The following is a 22,896-nucleotide window of genomic DNA, read 5'->3' on the forward strand; positions in this document are numbered from 1 at the left end:
CTCCACCATCAACAGAATAAATATAAAGGACTGTGAATGCTGGAAATCTGAAACAAAATAGAAAGTGCTGGAGAAACTCTCAGGTCTGGCACCAACTGTAGAGGGGTATACAGAGTTGACATTTGTCAGGACTCATCATCAGCTCTGGAAAATCATAGTTTTGGTAGAGCAGACTCATCAGAAATGCCATACATACAGAGGAGTTTGTCCCTGGGAGTGCTCAACATTGAAACTAAATTACATTACATGGGCTGGGAAACTCCTGCTTGTTACCACTTCCCCCGGTTGATCTGTATGTCTCCAAGGTGAGGAGCATTAGGAAGAAGCACTGTTGGAAGCAAGGACATGAGGTAAGGGAGATGTAATTATCCATCATCAAAAGTGGTTACTGACCAAGTCCTGCAGACAAATGTGCCAGATTGTGCCTATAGTAGACATTGATCTGCCTATTTTAGACGCCTCTGTTCATCACAGTATTGGTAGAAACAACCACTGCTAATTGCTTGTGAAGACATTTCTGTCCTCACAATAAGAACACCCACAGTCATTCTGCATGGCGCTACCACCATGTGAAATGAGGTAGGTTCATAATAGATTTTAGAGTTCAAAACTGCACCCATGAGGCATTGTAGACCATCAGGAGCAGTAGAATTGTAGTCTATCACAATCTGTGACCTCATGATCCAGCATATCCTTCACTCTCTCATTGAATCACAAGGCTTGATGGTAATCACTCATGTAGAGCTGATCCTACAACAATATTTATTCATTTACACCATGTTGCTGCTGTCTTTGTTCTTAATGCTCACTTCAGAGACAGCAGCACCACCTTGTGGATGGCAATATTGTCTTCACAGTCTAAGCTTCTTGGGTTTTATGCTATTGGCCTTGGGCTGTCAGTGAGCAAATACTTTGGGTGGGTCATTCTCTCCAGTATCATCACAAAGGAGATTTAGCTGTGGGAAACTGTCTCAGTCTGGCTCATTGAAGTGGTTCTATGAAATGTTGTTACAAAAACAGGTTCTGCACAGTTGCCATCTCCCAGGCAGTTTTAAGAAAAGTCCTGATCGGTGAGAGTCTGAGTCATAATTTAGTAGAATACTGTTTTTTATTTAAACCTCAATATGGGTTGACATATCAAGTTCAGCCACATAAATGTTTATTCATGCTAACAAAACTCTGGTTAGTTTTGCATGTGAAGGAGTTGAGTGAATTGTTGGCATGGCTCAGCAATAAGGAAGGACCTCTCACTTCAAGCATGTATGCAAATCTGTTAGACAGTCACCAAGGCATGCCCAGCAGTGATGTTTACTCATTCATTAAGGTTTTATATTGAATGTCCGGTTAATTTGCTTACTGAAAGTGTGTTTAGTTTAATGTTTTTTAAATTCCATCTTTCCAGAAGTACGCAAACTTGAGGATAACCCACAAGTCATTGATCAACTTCCACCAGCATCTCTCCAAAATGATTTCATCCCAGAAGAAATCTTGCTGGCTTTGAAGACTGTGACAAATACATGCTGTCGTGATGAATCCATTAGACCACAAATGAAAAGTAAAATTCAAAAAGATCATAAAGTAAGAACAAGACACGTGGAACCAGGAAAAATAGATTTGGGATATCGATTTGTTATGATTTAATTGAAAGAGAGATTATCCCCAAGAGGCTAAATTGCCTAATCCTTCCATTTTTTTATGTTCTTAATATTCAAATATTTACAGTCAGTTTGAATTGAGTTTGGGCAGTTTCAGTCTCGGCTTTGTGACAACACAGCTAACAGTCTCATTCAGCATTTTAAAAAAATTAATATACCTCCTTTCCACAACATGGTGTCTCAGTGGTTAGCACTACTGCCTTACAACGCCAAGGACCCTGGTTTGATTCCACTCTTGGGTGACTGTGAGGAGGTTAAACATTCACCCTGTTTCTGTGTGGGTTTCCTCTGGTGCTCTGATTTCCTCCCACAGTCCAAAGATTGGCCATGCTAAATTTCCTGTAGTGTCTGGGAATGTGCAAACTAGGTGGACTACCAATGGAAAATGCAGGATTACAGGGATAATGAAGGGGGTGGATCCAAGTGGGATGCTCTTCAGGGGGTCAGTGTGGACTCGATGGGCTGAATGGCCTGCTCCCACACTATATGGGGTACTATCATTCAATTTTATCATCACATAAGTAAATACACATAGTTGGCTGTGAAGCATTTTGAGACACCTGGTGGTAATGAAAAGCACCATAAAAACTGAGGTTTACTTGCTTCCTCCCTCTCTCTCACCTGTAAGATTTTAGGATGAGGAATCACAGATTGTCCAAATTAAGCTGATAATTCATGTGCAATTTTAAGGCAGTGTAATAAGAAGTAATAATTGGATATGATTCACATACTGTAAGGAGAAGAACAGGTGAGATGACGATCACTGAGAGGAGTGGGTGAGGTGGGGTCCCTGTGACAGGCAGTCAGCATCACTGAGAGGAGTGGGTGAGGTGGGGTCCCTGTGACAGACAGTCGGCATCACTGAGAGGAGTGGGTGAGGTGGGGTCCCTGTGACAGACAGTCAGCATCACTGAAAGGAGTGGGTGAGGTTGGGTGCCTGTGACGGACAGTCAACATCACTGAGAGGAGTGGGTGAGGTGGGGTCCCTGTGACAGACAGTCAGCATCACTGAGAGGAGTGGGTGAGGTTGGGTCTCTGTGACAGACAGTCAGCATCACTGAGAGGAGTGGGTGAGGTTGGGTGCCTGTGACGGACAGTCAACTTCACTGAGAGGAGCGGGTGAGGTTGGGTCTCTGTGACAGACAGTCAACTTCACTGAGAGGAGTGGGTGAGGTGGGGTCTCTGTGACAGACAGTCAACTTCACTGAGAGGAGTGGGTGAGGTGGGGTCTCTGTGACAGACAGCATCACTGAGAGGAGTGGGTGAGGTGGGGTCTCTGTGACAGACAGCATCACTGAGAGGAGCGGGTGAGGTTGGGTCTCTGTGACAGACAGTCAACTTCACTGAGAGGAGTGGGTGAGGTGGGGTCTCTGTGACAGACAGCATCACTGAGAGGAGTGGGTGAGGTGGGGTCTCGTGACAGACAGTCAGCATCACTGGGAGGAGTGGGTGAGGTTGGGTCTCTGTGACAGACAGCATCACTGAGAGGAGTGGGTGAGGTTGGGTTTCTGTGACAGACAGCATCACTGAGAGGAGTGGGTGAGGTGGCACCCTGTGACAGCATCACTGAGAGGAGTGGGTGAGGTGGGGTCCCTGTGACAGACAGTCAGCATCACTGAGAGGAGTGGGTGAGGTTGGGTCTCTGTGACAGACAGTCAGCATCACTGAGAGGAGTGGGTGAGGTTGGGTGCCTGTGACGGACAGTCAACTTCACTGAGAGGAGTGGGTGAGGTGGGGTCTCTGTGACAGACAGCACCACTGAGAGGAGTGGGTGAGGTGGGGTCTCTGTGACAGACAGCATCACTGAGAGGAGTGGGTGAGGTTGGGTTTCTGTGACAGACAGCATCACTGAGAGGAGTGGGTGAGGTTGGGTTTCTGTGACAGACAGCATCACTGAGAGGAGTGGGTGAGGTGGCACCCTGTGACAGCATCACTGAGAGGAGTGGGTGAGGTGGGGTTCCTGTGACAGACAGTCAGCATCTCTGAGAAGAGTCACTTTGGTGGGGACCCTGTGAACCAGTCAGCATCACTGAAAGGTATGAATGAGGTGAGGTCCCTGTGTGAGCCAGTCAGCATCACTGAGAGAAATGGGGTTCCTGTGACAGACGGTCAGTATTACTGAGGAGGAGCCAGTGAGATGAGAGTTCCTGTGACAAATGGTCAGTATTACTGGGAGGGATGATGTGTGATGTGGTCCCTATAAAAGACAAAAGCATTATTGAATGGGTGAGGTGGGGTCCCTATGACAGACAGTACATGGAGAGAAGCAGTCAGACTGGTGGCAGACCTGAGTGGGACACAGATCATCAACAAAATAAAATATTTCTAGTTGATACTTAAGTAGGAATAAGAGTAAAATAAAAGCAATGTTTTACATACTATTTGATTGAGGTCTCTGAGTAGTTCATACCAGTAATGTGCACATTCTGGAATATGTGGGAAAGCCTTGTTATTTTTGTCAGTCTGGATGACCATACAGTGCCTTCAGGTGGTGCAACTTGAGCTTAGTTTTAGAGGTTAACCAGCAGCAGAGGATTATAGTGTGTTCATGAGGCGGAGAGGTTTGTGGATAGCATAGTTCAGGACATGGTTAGGCAGAAGGAAGCGCAGACAGAATGTGAATGGATGACCACCACACAGAATAAGGAGACCAGGCAGGTCTTGGGAGAAATCACCAATTGCAACATGTTTGCAGACCGTTTCTTTGGAAAAGGTTAAACACAGTAGTTTCTGTATCGAGGCTATAGCAGAACCAAGGCTATAGCATTGTGAATGATCCAGCTGATTAATGGTGAAGGGCGATGGTGGTAGGAGACTTGAGTGAATAGAGTAGACAGGTGTGTTTGTGGTCAGGGACATGACTACAGGATGGTATTTTGCTTTGCCAGGAGAAAGGATATCACATAATGGCTACAGAGCATTCTGAAGGTGGAACATGAACAATCCGAGATTGTGGTCCATGTTGTGATGTTTAATGCGGGAAAAAAGAGGTGAGGTCCTACAAAATTTTAGAGTTGGGTTGGAAATTGAAAAGCAGGATTTCAAAGGTACATTACTCCCAATGTCATTTGGAAGCGAGTGTAGGAATAGAAGGATACAGCATTTGAATGCATGGTGAAAACTATACAAGGAATTAGACAGACCACAGTTGGAATACTGTGAATAGTTTTATGCACCTTATCTAAAGAAAGGTATACTGGCATTGGAAGCAGTCCAGAGAAGGTTCACTTGGCTGATGCCAGGTATGGAGATATTGTGTTATGAGGAGAGATGGAATAGACAGTTCCTGTATTTATTGTAATAAAGAATAATGAGATGTGGCCTCATTGAAACCTACAAAACTCTTAGGAAACTTGACAATGTAGATGCAAAGTTTGTTTCCCATTGTGACAGAGTCAAGGACCAGAAGACAAAAATCTCAGAATAAAGGGTTGCACATTTAAGACAGAGATGAGGAAGACTTCTTTCTCTCAGGGTTGTAATTCTGTTGAATTCTGTACCACAGAGGACGGTTAAGGCAGAATAAGTATTTTTGAGGCTAAGATACATATTTTTAATCAGTAAGGAAATCTAAGATTATGGGGAAAAGCCAGGAATTGAGGATTATCAGATCATCCATGACCTAATTGAATGGTGGGAAAGACTTGATGGGCTGAATGGTGTATGTCTGCTCTTCTGTCTTATGGCTGGAGAGATGGTGCAGGATGGAGGGCTTTAGATTCTTATGGCATTCTGTCAGTTTCTAGGGGAGCTGGGAATTGTACAAGTTGGACAGGTGACCTCTAGCATCCTCTAGGGAGGTTTGCTAACGCCATTGGGGTGAATTTAACCTAGATTAGCAGGGAGCTGGTATTTTGACAAATTGTTCACTGGAGACAGAAAGAATCTAAAAATGGAATTAGAGGTTAAAATGCAAGTAGGTTTGTTTGCAAGGCAAAGGAAACATAAGTTAGATAAGAAAGAAATATGTTTAGCAAGGCTAAATGGAATATATTTTAACGCAAGGAGCCTGAGGAATGTGATGGATAAGCTGAAGTCACAGATAGCTTTAATATCATGCTGCCTATGATTGATACTTGGTTGAACAATTGGTAGAATTGTCAGCTTCCAGAATGGGACCAAAACCCGAGAATCCTGGATATGAAGATTTGGATTACTTGTTTAAAAATGAGAAATTGGGAAGGGGCCTTAAAAAGGAAATCAGGAAAGCAAAGATAGTACATGAGAAAGCATTGGCTGGGAGAATAAAGGAAAACAAAAATGAGTTTTCATAATATATAAAAAACAAGTGAATAGCTCGACAAAGAGTTGGGCCCATTAGGGATCAAAGAGGTAAAATATGTGTGGACCTGGAAGACATGGGCACAGTCCTCAATAAATATCTTACATTGGTTTTCACAATGAGAAAGGATGGCAATATTGTAGACATCAGGCTGGAAGACCATGAAATATTAAAAGAAATGATCAAATAGCTAGAAGAGATAGCAGAAGGCTTAGCAGTCTTAAAAATGGATAAATTTGCAGATCCAGATGAGACATATTCCAGGTTGTTGAGGGAGGGAAGGGAGGAGATAGCAGGGACATTGGCAGTAATTGTGAAATTCTCTCTGGCCACAGGTGAGGTGTGTAAGCCTTGAAGGACTATTAACATCGTCCCATTATTAACAAAAGGGAAGAAGGAATAGATGGAAAATTACAGGCCAGTCAGTCTAATCTTGGCGGTGGGGAAGTTATTACAAAGAACTTTGAGGAATGGAAATCTGCACATGGAGATCTAAAGATTAATCGGGGAAAGTCAGCATGGATTTGTTCAGGGAAAGTTGTGTTTAACAAGTTTGAACATTTTTTTTGAGCAAGTAACCAGGAGGATTAATGAGGGTAATGCATTTGATCTGTTTTACATGGCCCTTAAGAAGGATTTTGATAAGATTCCTCATGGTCAAGAAAGTAAGAGCCCATTGGATCCAATGCAAAGTGATCGAGGGATGTTTCTGTTAATGGGAGTCGCAGATTTATTAGAAAGAAGTCTTTATGTAAAGCTTATTTAAATATCTAATGGAAAATCAAATACATGTTGTTAGTTATTCTGATATGTTCATTTATTCTTACTCCCAAAATGACTCATTTTGTCAGTCTCTGCAGATACACGGCATCCGACCAACTGATCGTGTATGGCATCACCCAGTTCGGAGAAAAAAATTCAAGTACTTGATAGATCAGCCTGTCCAATTGGCTCAAGCTGGAAGGTATGTTATCATGGTTCACTGGTCACACACTGTTGAGGTGGGGAGGTTTACATGGAATATATTGCATTATATTTGAAGAGTGCAGTGTACTTCACAGATTTATAATGAATTCTTTTTGTGTAAGATTTTGTACCCCTTTAAATTCTGAATGCACACTCTTCACTCAGTGTCAATGTGGAGAAAAATATAAAATTGGCACTTCATAGGTAAATGAAATGTCTTGGATGTCAACCATTAAATGGTATTCGGTTTCCCTTGATTATCCGATATTGCCATTGCTTGCAGGCACAGAGTCATTTGTTGTTCTGACTTGACTTTATGGCTTTTCTTGATGCAACCAAGGTTGAATTGTCTGATCTTGCTGGGACTGCATGGTCTTTCTAGTTTGCCTTTTGCCCATAGCTACCTGTATTCTTTGCCATTTTAAGTAAACAACACCACTACTTGAAATTGCTCCTGTTTGCTCTTGCGCATTTTTTTCTCAGTCTGTGAATGTGTGGCATTTCCTGAGGTTTGCCTTCAAGATATCCTTGAATTAGAGTCTTGGCTTACCCCTCAGCTGGTTTCCAAGTTTACATTGTAAGTACATGATTGCTTTAGGGATTTTATCATCAGTCATACATACTACATGCCCATTATGCCTGATGATGAATGCACAGTTCAATAGTTTTGCTGTTATGTATCTCAGAGCTGGGTACTTTGCTCTCCCATTTGATATATGTGATGTTCCAAATGCATCTCAAGTGGAATTTGTCCAACTGCTCAATTTGTTTGGAGTAGGTAGCCTATGTCTCACAGACATGGAAGAGGTAGATATTACTGCAACACTGCACACCCTCCTCCACAGACTGTCACATAAGCGGACAAACTCTGAGTATGCTTGGTGATTTTATTTGCTGTCTCTATGTCTGTGCAGACATTTCTGGAGATCCTGGTTCTGTGAAGTTATCCACAATCTTTAGTGTTGTTGTCATTGATTGTTATAGTAGATGAGATATAGTCGGAATTTAGTGATGGAGTATCTTTGTATCCTTAAACTGATGATTAGCCCATATTCATCATTAACAAGGAGAAAGTGAGGACTGTAGATGCTGGAGGTCAGAGTAGACAGTGTGGTGCTGATAAAGCATAGCAGGTCAGGCAACATCTGAGGAGCAGGAGAATTGCTGTTTCGGATGTAAGCCCTTCATTAGGAATGAGGCCTGTGGGCCGGGGGCTGAGAGATAAATGGGAGAGGGGTGGGGCTGAGAGGAAGGTAGCTGGCAACGTTATAGATAGATAAAAGTGCGACTGGAAGTGTTGGGTTGGAGGAGAGGGCTTGTAGAGCGAGGAGGAGAACTTCTACTAGGTTGGCATTCTTGGAAGAAGCTTCAGAGTAAGGTTAAAATCAACTAGGAGAAAATGAGGCTTGTAGAGACAGGACTCACTCACAAACAATAATTCCCATATCATCACCTCTGATACCTTAGTTGAGGATTTCATTCATCTCAGGTTAAAGTGATCACCATCAATGCTGATTTGGATGTATATTCCATCAACAGTCCCAGCCAATCCCCCAGAAATCAAAGTAGCAAAGAATATATGGCAGAAAAGGTAGGCCATGACACACCTCTGCTTTAGACCACCGGTTTTGCTCAAGGAGCCAAAAGTATTCACCCCAGAGTCAGTGACTCTTGAATCATCCCATCATGAAACTAAACAGATGAATAGCTCTGCTAAGACATCCAAATTTGTCGAAGACTCTCCACAAGGAATCAGTATTTACTGTGTCAAAATCCTTCAACAAAGGCATTGTAGTATTATGTCAACAAAGAGACAGTGGAGTGCAATGTCTGTACACAGCATTTCTTTTGTATTTGCGAAAAGATGAAGATCGTATTACAAGTGCCTTTGCCTCTCCTGTGTCAGTTCAACTGTCTGACAGTACATGTTCTGCTATGTGGCTCACCTGCCTGTTGAATTGGACTTTTGCGAGAATTTTATCAGCTATTGGAAACAATAATTGGTTTCACATAGATTTTTATCCTTTTCCTTTCTACACGTGAACAATTATGGTATTCTTGAAGTTCTGAGGATTAGTTTGTTGATCTATCATTTTCTGATATAATTTGATATAATTGTGGTTTTTGATGGCTAGCCCAAACCTCCCAGATTTGTAGATTTTTTCTGTGATCCTATCTGAGCCTGGGCTGTGCTTGAAAGTAGAGATCTGTTGGTTTTGTCACCCACCACAGCAAAGTTCCTGTACAAGTATCTACATCTGGGAAAGTCTTGAAGTTTGTCTATAGCTACCCACCTGGAGGGTAAGTCTGGTATACCACTGAGCAGGTGAGTAGTAAATTGAGGGAGGAACAAACAAAATGTTCAGCGCTTCATAAAAGATCAAGCTGATGAGCATAGGCTTGAAGCTGTTGTTGATGCTTGGCCAGCCAGACATGTTGTAGCTGACATATTGATTTGATTTGATTTTTTTTGTAGTCGAGTGTACCTAAGTACAAAGAAGAGGTTTGTTTGTGAGCAGTACAAATAGATCATAGTAAGCAAGGACATACAGACCATAGTATGGTTAGACAGCATGAGGCATGCAGGTTACACTGCACAGAAGGTACACAAAGCCAGATCAGTATTAACAAGGTCAATATTATTTGAAGTTAGAGTGTCGGTTCATCAGTCTAATAATGGCGGGGAAGAAGCAGTTGGCACATGTATTCAAGCTTCTGTATTTTCTGCCTGACGGAAGGGGTTGTAGGAGAGCACGATGGGAGGGGTCTGTGGTGATGTTGGCAGTGGCAATGAGGAGTATAAATGGAGTCAATGGATGGAAGGTTGGCTTCCATGATGATCTGTGCTGTGCACATAATCTTCTGTTGTTTCCTATAGTTCTGAGCAGAGAGGACATATCAGGCAGTTATGCACCTGAATAGTAGGCTTTCTATAGTGCATCTGTAAAAGTTGGTGAGGGTCCTTATGGACATGCTGAATTTTCTGAAGAAGAAGAGGCATTATTGCGCTGCCTTGACCATTGCGTCTATGTGGGAAGTCCAAGACAGGTTGTCGGTTATTGTCACTCTTCAGAATTTTACGCTCACAACTCTCTCAACCTCTGCTGTTGAGGTAGATGAAGGCGTGTTCTCCTCTTTCTGAAGTCAATGATCAGTTCTTTTGTTTTGCTGACATTGAGAGAGAGGTTATCATTACACCATAACACCAAGCCCTCTACCTCCTTTCTGTATTCGGACTCATTTTTGTTTAATATCCATTCTGCCATGGTGGTGTCGTCAGCAAGCTTGTAGATGGTGTTCATTCAGAATTTGGCTACATAGTCACGGGTGTACAGTGAGTATAAGAGGGGGCTGAGAATGCATCCTTGTGGTGCTCCATAGTTGAGGGTTATCATGGAGAAGATCTTCAGTCTTGAGGTTTTGAGCTCTGTCTGGAGAGGATAATGGTGTTGAAGGCAGATCAAGAGTCGAGTAGGAGTCTGACTTAGGTATCATTGTTGTCCAGATGTTCCAGGGATGAGTGCAAGGCTAGGGAAATGGCATCCACTGTGGACCTGTTGCAAGTTGTTTTTGTTGCAAGTTACTTTAGTTCTCCGACAGTGATTCCTTCGCAATGGATTTTCCAGACATGCTGCAATTTTACTGTAGAAATTTCTGAATTTCATTATCACTTTCATCCAACCAGTCTGCATGGTTTGTTTTGTGTTCCCAATTCAAGAACTATTAATTCAAAGATTGACCATGCCATGTCACTTCTTATCTCAGGTTTTCCTAAGAGGACAGCTGTATCTCAAGTCTGAGCTTGAATTGTTCACGGATGCCTATGGATGGCAGCCTGTGTACATTTAACTACCTTATGGGGAGGGGGAGGGGCAAATGGGCATTGTGCTCCTTTAGTTGGGATAGAAGATGTCATCCTGGAAATTAGCTTCCTGTCATCTTTAGTGCACTCTGTTCCTCTCATAACCTTGGTAATTATGACACTATTTTATGGTTGTCTGCTGAATGTTGACAAACATAGCAATCTGTTGCCAGTGTTTAGACCTGGGGTTCATCCAAGCATTTTTGTACTTTGCATTCTGTCTGGAGATGATGTTGGTGGCTGACATCATTCTAGCATGTGCAAAAACTCAGGAGAGTTCTTCCATTTCTCAGGACACCGTCCAAAGGTAAATAGTCAGTTCTTATCCTTCAACTGGCGTTCCCCGTCACATTGAGCTCATCCTAATGTGGAGCATTTGCAGTTGTTCAGTCCAGATCTTCTGAATTTGTCCTTGATAATCTCAGGAGTATTCGTTGTTGGAGCATGTGCTTTGATGACTGTTATTCACAAGAGCTTGACATGGAGTGATGAGGTGATTGTTTATGCACTGAAAGAGAGTATCCAAATTTATTGCAATGTGTGTACCCATCATGAATGTGTCTGTTAAACATTCAAGAAAGTACACATCCACAAATACATTTGTTTGCTTGTTTATTCCATTTCATTATTTACTAACCAGTGAATAAAATGTCAGCATTCAGTTAGGACAGTAAGAAATTGTGCTTCGTTATCACCCATAGCTAAAATACTTTACAGTGAGGAGGAAGAACAGTGAATACTAAGGACAAAAGAAGGTGTTAGGTATAGATCTAATTATGATGAAAGAGATTTTGAGATTTTTGGAAGTGGGGACAGAGGCAACAAGGAGGATGCAATTTAAGAAATGATTCTAAGAGTCAGTACACTACTTGTGGAACTGACAAAACTAGTCATGTTCAGTCACGGTGTAGATTGGGCACAAACAAGGGAAGAAAAATGTAAGTAAGGCACATACGGTTAGAGGACACCAGTAGACTAGATTGAATGATGAAGAGGTTTGAAAGTGAGGTTGAGGCTGAAGATCTCAACCCATGGGAGGGTCTTTCGGTTCCATGATCGGTCAAAAGAACACTAGTAATTCGGTCTGGTTCTGCAAGATTTCACACTTTATTATAATAGCCAGGCTCAGGTTGTCCAGCAACATAGAGGTTAAATGCTTCTGTGTTCCTAGGAGAAAGCTGCGCAAATGGCTTAAAACAAAGACAATTTTTATACTGTTTTTGAAAAATAGTACAGCCTTAATTACAGAGCAAATCCAATAAAATTTAATAAAATGACATTATAGACATAAGGTTAAGCCAATGATATTTCCTGGGAACTAACTTTGTTTTGCACATTTTATCTCTTGGCACATGCGTCTCCAAGGTTAGCTCGGATGGTTAGTAATGTCTTATCTAGCTGAGTTAATTCCATACTGTGAAGGAAGGATTGTCCACTAATCTTTGGTTCAGTCAGTTCAGGAATGCAGCTTTTATCAGGGTTAAAAGCCATTTTAAACAGAATTGTCAATTTGCAGCCTAGAAGCCATTTTGTTATGTTACTTTATGTTACTTGCATTAAGAAGCCATTTTGTTGTTAGTAAGGGCATGTATTAAATGGTTGCTCTTGACAATAGCCTAAACCCAGATTTTAGATTCTCAAGGCCACTTACGACAATGCATTCAGCACAAGAGTTAATGGAACCTGGAAAATATACATGTATTTTTATGAGAAAACGGCCTTGGAATTCTGAAATATGAGCATTTAATGTTACAACAACATCTGTGGCATTTGAAATATTGTGAACATGGTAGCGAGAAGCAGCACTAATATGTTAACTAATTGTCAGAAAGAATTTAAAATTCTTTTTCGGGTGATGGGTGTGATTGGCTAGGCCAGAGTTTATTGTCCTGTTGACCCTGCTCATTTCATATATGTGTAAAAATCATATATTTAAATATTTTACTTGTACTTTTTGTTCCTGCCTCAGCACAGGGACGATAACATTTTATTATTATTTATTTAAAATTAGGTGTATTTGGTTTTATTTCCTTTGTGACATTTTGATAATTGTGTAATGATTTTCACTGTTCCCAATCTTATTTGCAGAGATATCTCATTTTTGTGTGATGCTGTATATTCCCAATGTTCTGAAGAGTCAGTACCTCCTGTGTCAGTAACCATGGACAAGAGCGCAGTCCGGGCTCAACTTGAAAAACAACCTGTCATCGTGAGTCAATTTGACATGTTTAGATATCAGATGGTTTAGTGGCAAAGTCTGTTACATTTTGTTTTCAGTCAACATTGTTTAAATATTTCAGCACAGTGTGACGCTAATGCAATTTTAATTCAGTTTTGGAATTGTCAAATAAAACTTACTAATGGTAGAAACAGAAGTTATATTTGAGGCCTTTACTTGTAATAAATGTCACTACATAAACAAGGAACTGTCAGTTAAAAGAGGATATCCTCCCTTATTGAGACTTTTGAAAGACACCTTACTGGAATATTGACACCATACTTGAAATTAGTTTTGGGCATTTGCAGCCATTATTATGACATTATTGTATTTCAGAGTTTTCTTTTTAAGCAGATTTCTTTTTCTTGAGGCAGTCAGTCTTCTGTCAATATTTTACAAGAGGTCTAACTTGATTGAGCAAAGTTCTATTCAGAAACGTTGATATATCTCTAGTATCCACCGTGTCGATCATCAAGTACACCAGTCGAAGCTCTCTTTTGAGTAGCTAAGTCAATTTCAGAGGTCCAGGAATAAGGACTATGCTAATAAACAAAATGTTTAACTCGACAAATGAAGTATATCTAATTTAGTGAGAGCTGGTTAAGAATCTTGAATGATATGTTAACTACTGAGGTGTCAGTGGGGGAGCATTTTGGGGCCAGCGATCATAATTCTATTCGATTTAAAATAGTGATGGAAAAGGATAGACCAGATCTAAAAGTTGAAGTTCTAAATTGGAGAAAGGCCAATTTTGATGGTATTAAGTAAGAACTTTCAACAGCTGATTGGGGCAGATGTTCGCAGGTAAAGGGACGGCTGGAAAATGGGAAGCGTTCAGAAATGAGATAACGAGAACCCAGAGAAAGTATATTCCTGTCAGGGTGAAAAGGAAAGGCTGGTAGGTATAGGGAATGCTGGATGACTAAAGAAATTGAGGGTTTGGTTAAGAAAAAGAAAGAAGCATATGTCAGGTATAAACAGGATAGATCGAGTGAATCCTTAGAAGATTATAACGGCAATAGGAGTATACTTAAGAGGGAAATCAGGAGGATAAAAAGGGGACGTGAGATAGCTTTGGCAAATAGGGTTAAGGAGAATCCAAAGGGTTTTTACAAATACATTAAGGACCAAAGGGTAACTAGGGAGAGAATAGGGCCCCTCAAAGAATTGCAAGGCGCCCTTTGTGTACAGCCGCAAAAATGGGGGAGATACTAAACGAGTATTTTGCATCAGTATTTACTGTGGAAAAGGATATGGAAGATATAGATTGTAGGGAAATAGATAGTGACATCTTGCAAAATGTTCATATTACAGAGGAGGAAGTGCTGGACGTCTTGAAATGGGTAAAGGTGGATAAATCCCCAGGACCTGATCAGGTGTACCTGAGAACCCTGTGGGAATCTAGAGAAGTGATTGCTGGGCCTCTTGCTGAGACATTTGTATCATCGATAGTGACAGGTGAGGTGCCGGAAGACTGGAGGTTGGTTAACGTGATGCCGCTGTTTAGGAAGGGTGATAAAGACAAGCCAGGGAATTATAAACCAGTGAGTCTGACCTCGGTGGTGGGCAAGTTGTTGGAAGGAATCCTGAGGGACAGGATATTTATGTATTTGGAAAGGCAAGGACTGATTCGGGATAGTCAACATGGCTTTGTGCGTGGTGAATCATGTCTCACAAACTCGATTGAGTTTTTTTTGAAGAAGTAACAAAGAGGATTGATGAGGGCAGAGCAGTAGATGTGATCTATATGGACTTCAGTAAGGCGTTTGACAAGGTTCCCCATGGGAGACGGGTTAGCAAGGTTAGATCTCATGGTATACAGGGAGAACTAGCCATTTGGATACAAAACTGGCTCAAAGATAGAAGACAGAGGTGATGGTGGAAGGTTGTTTTTCAGACTGGAGGCCTGTGACCAGTGGAGTGCCACAAGGATCGGTGTTGGGTCTTCTACTTTTTGTCATTTACATAAATGGTTTGGATGTGAGCTTAAGAGGTACAGTTAGTAAGTTTGTAGATGACACCACAATTGGAGGTGTAGTGGACAGCGAAGAAAGTTACCTCAGATTACAACAGGATCTTGACCAGATGGGCCAATGGGCTGAGAAGTGGCAGATGGCGTTTAATTCAGATAAATGCGAAGTGCTGCATTTTGGGAAAGCAAATTTTAGCAGGACTTATACACTTAATGGTAAGGACATAGGGGGTGTTGTTGAACAAAGAGACCTAAGAGTGCAGGTTCATAGCTCCTTGAAAGTGGAGTCGCAGGTAGATAGGATAGTGAAGAAGGCGTTTGGTATGCTTTCTTTTATTGGTCAGAGTATTGAGTACAGGAGTTGGGAGGTCATGTTGCGGCTGTACAGGACATTGGTTAGGCCACTGTTGGAGTATTGTGTGCAATTCTGGTCTCCTTCCTATCGAAAAGATATTGTGAAACATGAAAGGGTTCAGAAAAGATTTATAAGGATGTTGCCAGGGTGGGAGGATTTGAGCTATAGGGAGAGGCTGAACAGGCTGGGGCTGTTTGCCCTGGAGCGTCGGAGGCTGAGGGGTGACCTCATAGAGGTTTACAAAATTATAGGGGCATGGATAGGATAAAGAGGCAAAGTCTTTTCCCTGGGTTCGGGGAGTCCAGAACTAGAGGGCATAGGTTTAGGGTGAGAGGGGAAAGATATAAAAGAGATCTAAGGGGCAACTTATTCACGCAGAGGGTGATGCGTGTATGGAATGAGCTGCCAGAGGAAGTGGTGGAGGCAGGTACAATTGCAACATTCAGAAGGTATTTGGATGGGTATATGATTCAGAAGGTTTTGGAGGGATATGGGCTGAGTGCTGGCAGGTAGGACTAGATTGGGTTGGGATATCTGGCCGGCATGGACAGGTTGGACTGAAGAGTCTGTTTCCATGCTGTACATTTCTATGACTCTATGGCTCTACTGATGCTTGGACAAATTAAGTTCCAGTTTAAAATGATACAGTTACAGATTTCAGTGTTTTTGTCTAATGAAGGGCTAAAATTATTCAATTCATAGAACATAGAAATATAGAAGGTAGGAGCAGGAGGAGGTCATTTGGCCTTTCAAATCTGCTCTGCTATTTATTGGGATCATTGCTGATTGTCCAACCCAATAACCTAATCTTGCTTTCTCCCCACAACTTGTGGTCTCAGTAGCTCCAAGTGCGATATCTAGCCATCTCTTTAATACACTCAATATTTGGCATCGACTACCTCCTGTAGTCCACAGCAATGAATTCCACAGAATTTGGGTGAAGAAATGTCTCCTCATTTCCATTCTAAATGGTCCAGCCCAAGTCCTCAGACTGTGATGCCTGGTTCTGGATGCATGCACCATTGGGAATATCTTCTCTGCATCTATCCTGTCTAGTCCTATTAGAATTTTATAAGTCTCTATGAGATCCTCCCCTCACCTGTCTGAACTCCAGTGAAAACAATCCTAACCTAGTCACTTTCCATTCTACGTCAGTCCCGCCAACCTCAGAATTAGCCTGGTAAACCTTTGCTGCTCTCCCTCAAGAGCAACCTTCCTCAGAAAAGGAGACCTAAAGTGCACACTATATTCTAGGTGCAGCTTCACCAAGCACCTATATAACTGCAACTACACATTCCTGCTCCTGTACTTGAAACCTCTCGCAATGAAGACCAACATACCATTTGCCTTCTTTACCGCCTGCTGCACCTGCATACCTACCTTCAGCAACTGGTGCATAAGGACACCCAGGTCCTTCTGCACACTCCCTTCTCCCAATTTACAGCCATACAGCCATACTTGTTTTTGCTTCCAAAGTGAACAACCTTGTGTTTCTCCAAATTATACTGCATCTGCCATTGATTTGCCCACTCACCCAACCTGTCCAGATCATGCTGAAGCATCTCTGCATCCTCTTCACAGTTCACCCTCCCACCCAACTTGGTATCAGCTGCAAACTTTGAGATGTTACATATTGTCCCCTCAACCAAATTATTAATATATATTGTGAATATCTGAGGTGCTAGCAGCAAACCCTGTGGCACCCCACTAGTTACTGCCTACCAATTTGAAAAGGATCCATTACTGTTTGTTTCCTCTCTGCCAACGAGTTTTCTATACTTCTCCCCAATCCCATGTGCTTTAACCGTGCACAATAATCTCTTATGTGGGACTTTGTCAAACACTTTCTGAAATTCCAAATATCCTACATCGACTGGCTCTCCCTTGTCACATTACTAGTTACATCTTCATAGAATTCTAACAGATTTGTCAAGCATGATTCCCCCTTCATAAATCCATGCTGACTCTATCAGATGTTCACACTGCTTTCTAAATGGTCCGCTATAAAGTCCGTGATAATGGATTCAAGAACTTTCTCCACGACCAATGTTAGACTTACTGGTCTATAATTCCCTTGTTTCTGTTTTCCTCCCTTTTGAATATTGGAGTAATATTAGCTACACTCAAATTTGCAGGGACTTATATATTCAGGGATGTCAATTATCTGGCCCTGGGATTTATAGCCTTCAATTCCCTCAATTTTCCCAGCATCATTTCTCTACTAATGTTGTTCTCTCTCAGTTCTTCCCTCTCACTAAATCTTGCGGTTCTCCAACATTTCTAGTATCCAATTTGTGTCCTCTTTTGTGAAAACAGAGCTAAAATATGTATTCAGTTACTCAGGCATTTGTTCCCTATTATACATTCCTCCATTTCTGTCTGTAGGGGACCTACACTTATCTTCACTAATCTCTTTCTCTTCATGCACCTATAGAAACTCCTAGTGACAGTCTTTATGCTCCCTGCAAGCTTACTTTTGTACTGTATTTCCCCTTCTTAATCAATCCCTTGGTTCCTTCTTTACTGAATGTTAAACAGCTCCTAATCCTCAGACCTATTGTTTTTCTTAGAGTCGTGCTGGAAAAGCACAGCAGTTCAGGCAGCATCCGAGGAGCAGTAAAATCGATGTTTAGGGCAAAATCCCTTCACCAGGAATACAGGCAGAGTGCCTGAAGGGTGGAAAGATAAATGAGAGGAGGGTGGGGGTGGGGAGAAAGTAGCATAGAGTACAATAGGTGAGTGGGGGAGGGGATGAAGGTGATAGGTCAGGGAGGAAGGTGGCGTGGATAGGTGGAAAGGAAGACTGGCAGGTAGGACAAGTCATGGGGACAGTGCTGAGCTGGAAGTTTGGAGCTGGGGTGAGGTGGGGGAAGGAGAAATGAGGAAACTGTTGAAGTCCATATTGATGCCCTGGGGTTTTTCTTGGCCAATCTGTATGCATCTTCCTTGGATCGGATACTATCTCTAATTTTCATTATAATCCATGGATTGACCCTCTTGCCCATTTTGCTTTTGTGCCAAACAGGAATAAATGATTGTTGCAGTATCTCCATGCATTCCATGAATATTTGCCATTGCCAATTCACTGTCATCCCTTTAAGAAACTCTCCCCAACCTATCAAGGCCAACTCATGCCACACATCTTCGTTGTTTCCTTTATTAAGATTCAGCACCCTAGTCTCCAAATCATCTATCTCACTCACCAACCTGACAAAAAATTATATCAGGTTATGGTTGCTGAACCCCAAAAGGTCTCACACAGCTAAATTGGCAATGGTTCCCTTCTCATTACACAGTACCCAATTCAAATACAAACACCTGAGGGATTTATTCAGCCACGTATTTGTTTATCCGTTTCACTCCACATCCTTTTTGATGATTCAGAGAGGTTGGTGGAACTCGTCACAACTAAGATTGTACCTCAAAGGCAGAAAGTTGTAAGTCAAGGACAATGTTATTGGTTTGAGATATCTTTTATGCAATGTTTGTGCTCTGTGATTTTGAGCACGTATTGTTAATTAATGCTGACTTTGAGAACTATTGAACTGAGATTTAATGTGCAAAATGATGTGGATTGAGAATGGATGAGAGATTTAAACTAGGGAAATTGCAACCGATTTCTGGTGTGCTGCCAACAACTTGACATTTACATTTAACTGCAATATGTTAAGCTTGGTATGAGCAATCCCCTCAGTAGAGAAGAATTTTCACTTTTAGTGTTAGAATGTTAACCCTCCAGATCGCCAGGCAGGAAAGGATAGAACTGGAACCTTGTATTTATCCCTTATAATCTTGGAGGGTAGAGTGCCAGGTGGATAAGGAGCCAAGTGGACACACTTGTACAGGAGTTATTGGTTCCTATGGCAGAGAAGGTGGATCGTCTGGCAACAAGGCATGAGGGAAACATGTTTCAGGGTATGGGTTGATGTTGAATTTCAGCTCCAGATTTTCATGTCCCAGAATGGTGAAAAATGGTATCAGGTCAGGATTTAGGGAGATTGTAAGGGGTCTGGGAGGAGTGTAGTTGGGAAGTCAGCTTAATAGTTATTTAAGAATTTAACTAGGTTTTTAATAGGCTAACTTTTTTTGAGTAACAATTGTCATGAAGTTGAAGGCATGTACTGTACTTTTAAGAGAGAGAGAATGCTGTTCTGAACTGAGAGATTATAAGTACCTGTGTATATGATGAGATGGTAGTCCCAGAGTGTACTGGAAAATTTAAAATATGTAACATTTGGCTGTGAAATGGATACCTGAGTTTTAGTTGCTGTTTTGACAACAATTTGAATTTAACCAATCAGTTTAAATTGTGCCCCAGGATATTAAAACCCAAACAGGTTTGAATTTACTGTTTTATCAACATTGAACCAATAAGAGGACCTGGTGTTGAGAGGGGTATAAGAATGCGAACATCTTGAAAATTTGTCAGACAGCAACTGTCATAGAGAGAGTAACTGCCTTAGAGAAAGCAACTGCCGGAGAGCTAACTGCCCATCTAACATGGTGCTCTTAAAGAAATGAGAAAAAAACCTCTCTGTCAAAGGTACCTTTTCATGTAAAGCCTATTCACAGTGAAAAGAAAGAAGACAATCCAGGGAGATCAGCAGGAACACTGAAGACAAAGACTGTGTACTTTTGAGATTAACTTAATGTAATTTTAATAAGTTTAGATTAGATTACTTACAGTGTGGAAACAGGCCCTTCGGCCCAACAAGTCCATACTGACCAGCCGAAGCGCAAACCACTCATTCCCCTACATTTACCCCTTTACCTAACACTACGGGCAATTTAGCATGGCCAATTCACCTGACCTGTACATCTTTGGACTGTGGGAGGAAACCGGAGCACCCGGAGGAAACCCACACAGACACGGGGAGAACGTGCAAACTCCACACAGTCAGCCGCCTGAGTCGGGAATTGAACCCGGGTCTCTGGCGCTGTGAGGCAGCAGTGCTAACCACTGTGCCACCGTGCCGCCCACAACCCGTGTTATTGGATTAGCATTTTTTTAATAGAATTGGTGTCAGATAGTAAATAGTTAAGAGAAAGTGGGGGGGTGGGAGGGGCTTGGATTTGTGAATATTTTTTTTAATGTTCACTCTTAGAATTAGAAAAATAAATTATTATTTTTTCTTTAAATAGTGGAATTTGGGAGTTCTCTGTCACTCACGTTTTAACAGATTACAAGGTGAGGCGACCTTTTTTAGGTGTTTGGTTTAATTGACAGAGGGGTTTGGCAACCGCTTTGTAACACTACATACTTCAGCAGAACTGACCAAGCTTTGCACTTCAATTGAATAGTTTTGGAGGTTTCCAGACGATGAGAATTGCCCAACTGAATCTTCGATTTTCTGGGCTATTGCTTTGTAGTCTGCTACAATGGGGATTTCATAATAACCCTATGTACAATTCTCATCTATGTTTCAGAAATGTTTATGTGACCTCAGAAAATCTGGTTAATGTATAGTTAAAAGTTTGTGAGAAGGTTTGTAGCTCGGGTGCTCGTTGTTGTGGTTCTGTTCGCCGAGCTGGGAATTTGTGTTGCAGACGTCTCGTCCCCTGTCCAGGTGACATCCTCAGTGCTTGGGAGCCTCCTGCGAAGCACTCCTGTGATCTTTCCTCCGGCATTTGTAGTGGTTTGAATCTGCCGCTTCCGGTTGTCAGTTCCAGCTGTGCCCTGCAGTGGCCAGTATATTGGGTCCAGGTCGATGTGCTTATTGATTTGAATCTGTGGCTGAGTGCAAGGACTGCACAAAACATTACATAGGACAAACAGGAAGACAGCTAACGATCCACATCCATGAACACCAACTAGCCACGAAACGACACAACCAGCTATCCTTAGTAGCCACACACGCAGATGACAAGCAACATGAATTCGACTGGGGCAACACTACTATTATAGGACAAGGCAAACAGAGAACAGCCAGGGAATTCCTAGAGGTATGGCACTCATCCACAGATTCAATCAACAAGCACATCGACCTGGACCCAATATACCGGCCACTGTAATGGACAGCTGAAACTGACAACTGGAAGCGGCAGATTCAAACCACTACAAATGTCAGAGGAAAGATCACAGAAGTGCTTCACAGGAGGCTCCTAAGCACTGAGGATGTCACCTAGACAGGGGACGAAACGTCTGCAACACGAATTCCCAGCTCGGCGAACAGAACCACAACAATGTATAGTTAACATTAATTACTCAATTACAGCAATATTATCATAAATTTTACAATTTGATATGTGTCCATGTGTCTTCTGGGCCTCTTCAAAGTCAGTAATGAAAGCAAGGGCAGTGACAACTGAGGGGATACATGGCATGATGGGATATATGTGAGTAAATACTTTCTTATCCACTTATGTGAAAGATATTCACAGTATTTGTGCTGAAAGATTCCTTTCCAATCTTTGGAGATTGCTTTGACATGCTTGAAGATTACTTGACAATCTTGGAAGTTCGCTCTATAAGATTAACCTGGATCCCCTTGAAATGTTTTACTTTACACCTCCAATACAGAGCAAAATAATCAGTAACAGCATAACCAGGAGATGAAACAAGATCAGGAACAGCCTGTTTACACAAATCCTGTCACCACTATCTATCTTTGCTGACCTTGCTCCTGCCTTATGTTAGCTACCAGGTGAAAAGCTAACCATCAGCTGTAATGGTCACAGTGAAATGTAAACATTTGAATGAGTACATAATTTGCATGAGTTCTGTGAGAATACGATCTCAGACATACATCTCCTCCCTGAGTTATACATTGATTTTTGCAGATGTTTGAAGGGCCTATGGGATATTAAAGACATGAATTAGAATTGCTGAGGTCAAGTTATTTCAAGTGTCTTGCATGCACATGACCATATATCATAAGAAATTGGAGCAGGAGTGACCAGATAGTCCCTTGAATCTGCTACACGATTCAGCAACATCATGGGTGATATGATCATGGTCTCAACTCGGCTTTCTGTCCTGTCCACAGAAGTCTTGGTTTTTCCATAGTTCAAAGATTATTTTCTCAATGTTGAATAGGCGATGACTTGGTCTGCACAGCTTTCTGTAATTAAGAAATCCAAAGGTTCATGACCCTATGAAGGAAGAAAATCCTGGTATCTATTTTGTAATTGGGCCACTCCTTATTCTGTACCTATATCCTCTAGTTTTGGATTCTCCCAAAAAGGGCAACATGTTCTCAGCATCTAACCTGTTAGATCCCTTAGAATGTTAAAAGTTGCAATAAGATGTCACTTCTTTTTGTTCTAGACTGTCTCCTCTCACAAGGAGGAAAAGAAGAGACACATGAGTGTTGATAATGACATTCATTGAGTGTTTGGATAGACAGCACTTGTTGAGGGTGATTAGGAATGAGAGACATGACATTCCATCAAGATATTGGTATCGGTAGTGAATGGATAGATGGGGATGTGAGAAAAAGCACAAATGGGAAAGAATCGATGTTGATGTGAGGAGGAGCATGCTAGAATGCACATAAGAAGGCAAAGTAAGATTATTTGGGTGATTCATCAGGATATAGGTGAATGTGCTATTGTACTCAACCTGTTCGACTACACCTAGGTAATTA

At 41.8% G+C, this 22,896-nt stretch overlaps 1 protein-coding gene across 5 annotated transcripts in view; it reads left to right on the plus strand.

The window, feature by feature from the left end:
- axdnd1 (axonemal dynein light chain domain containing 1) overlaps positions 1-22,896 on the plus strand; it is a 176,176-nt gene that overhangs the window by 25,278 nt on the left and 128,002 nt on the right. For 4 of the 5 annotated variants that reach the window (XR_011961097.1, XR_011961098.1, XM_072573680.1 and 1 more), the window contains exons 4-6: positions 1,403-1,578; positions 6,789-6,901; positions 12,854-12,974. Coding sequence is in view for 3 of the 5 variants with exons in the window: in XM_072573680.1 (XP_072429781.1) it covers positions 1,403-1,578; positions 6,789-6,901; positions 12,854-12,974 (410 nt within the window). In the remaining 2 variants the exon portion in view is untranslated. The remainder of the gene's footprint in view (positions 1-1,402; positions 1,579-6,788; positions 6,902-12,853; positions 12,975-22,896) is intronic. The other variant, XM_072573682.1, reaches the window with a different exon arrangement.

Source organism: Chiloscyllium punctatum, chromosome 7, assembly GCF_047496795.1.
Source record: "Chiloscyllium punctatum isolate Juve2018m chromosome 7, sChiPun1.3, whole genome shotgun sequence".
Lineage (NCBI taxonomy): Eukaryota > Metazoa > Chordata > Chondrichthyes > Orectolobiformes > Hemiscylliidae > Chiloscyllium > Chiloscyllium punctatum.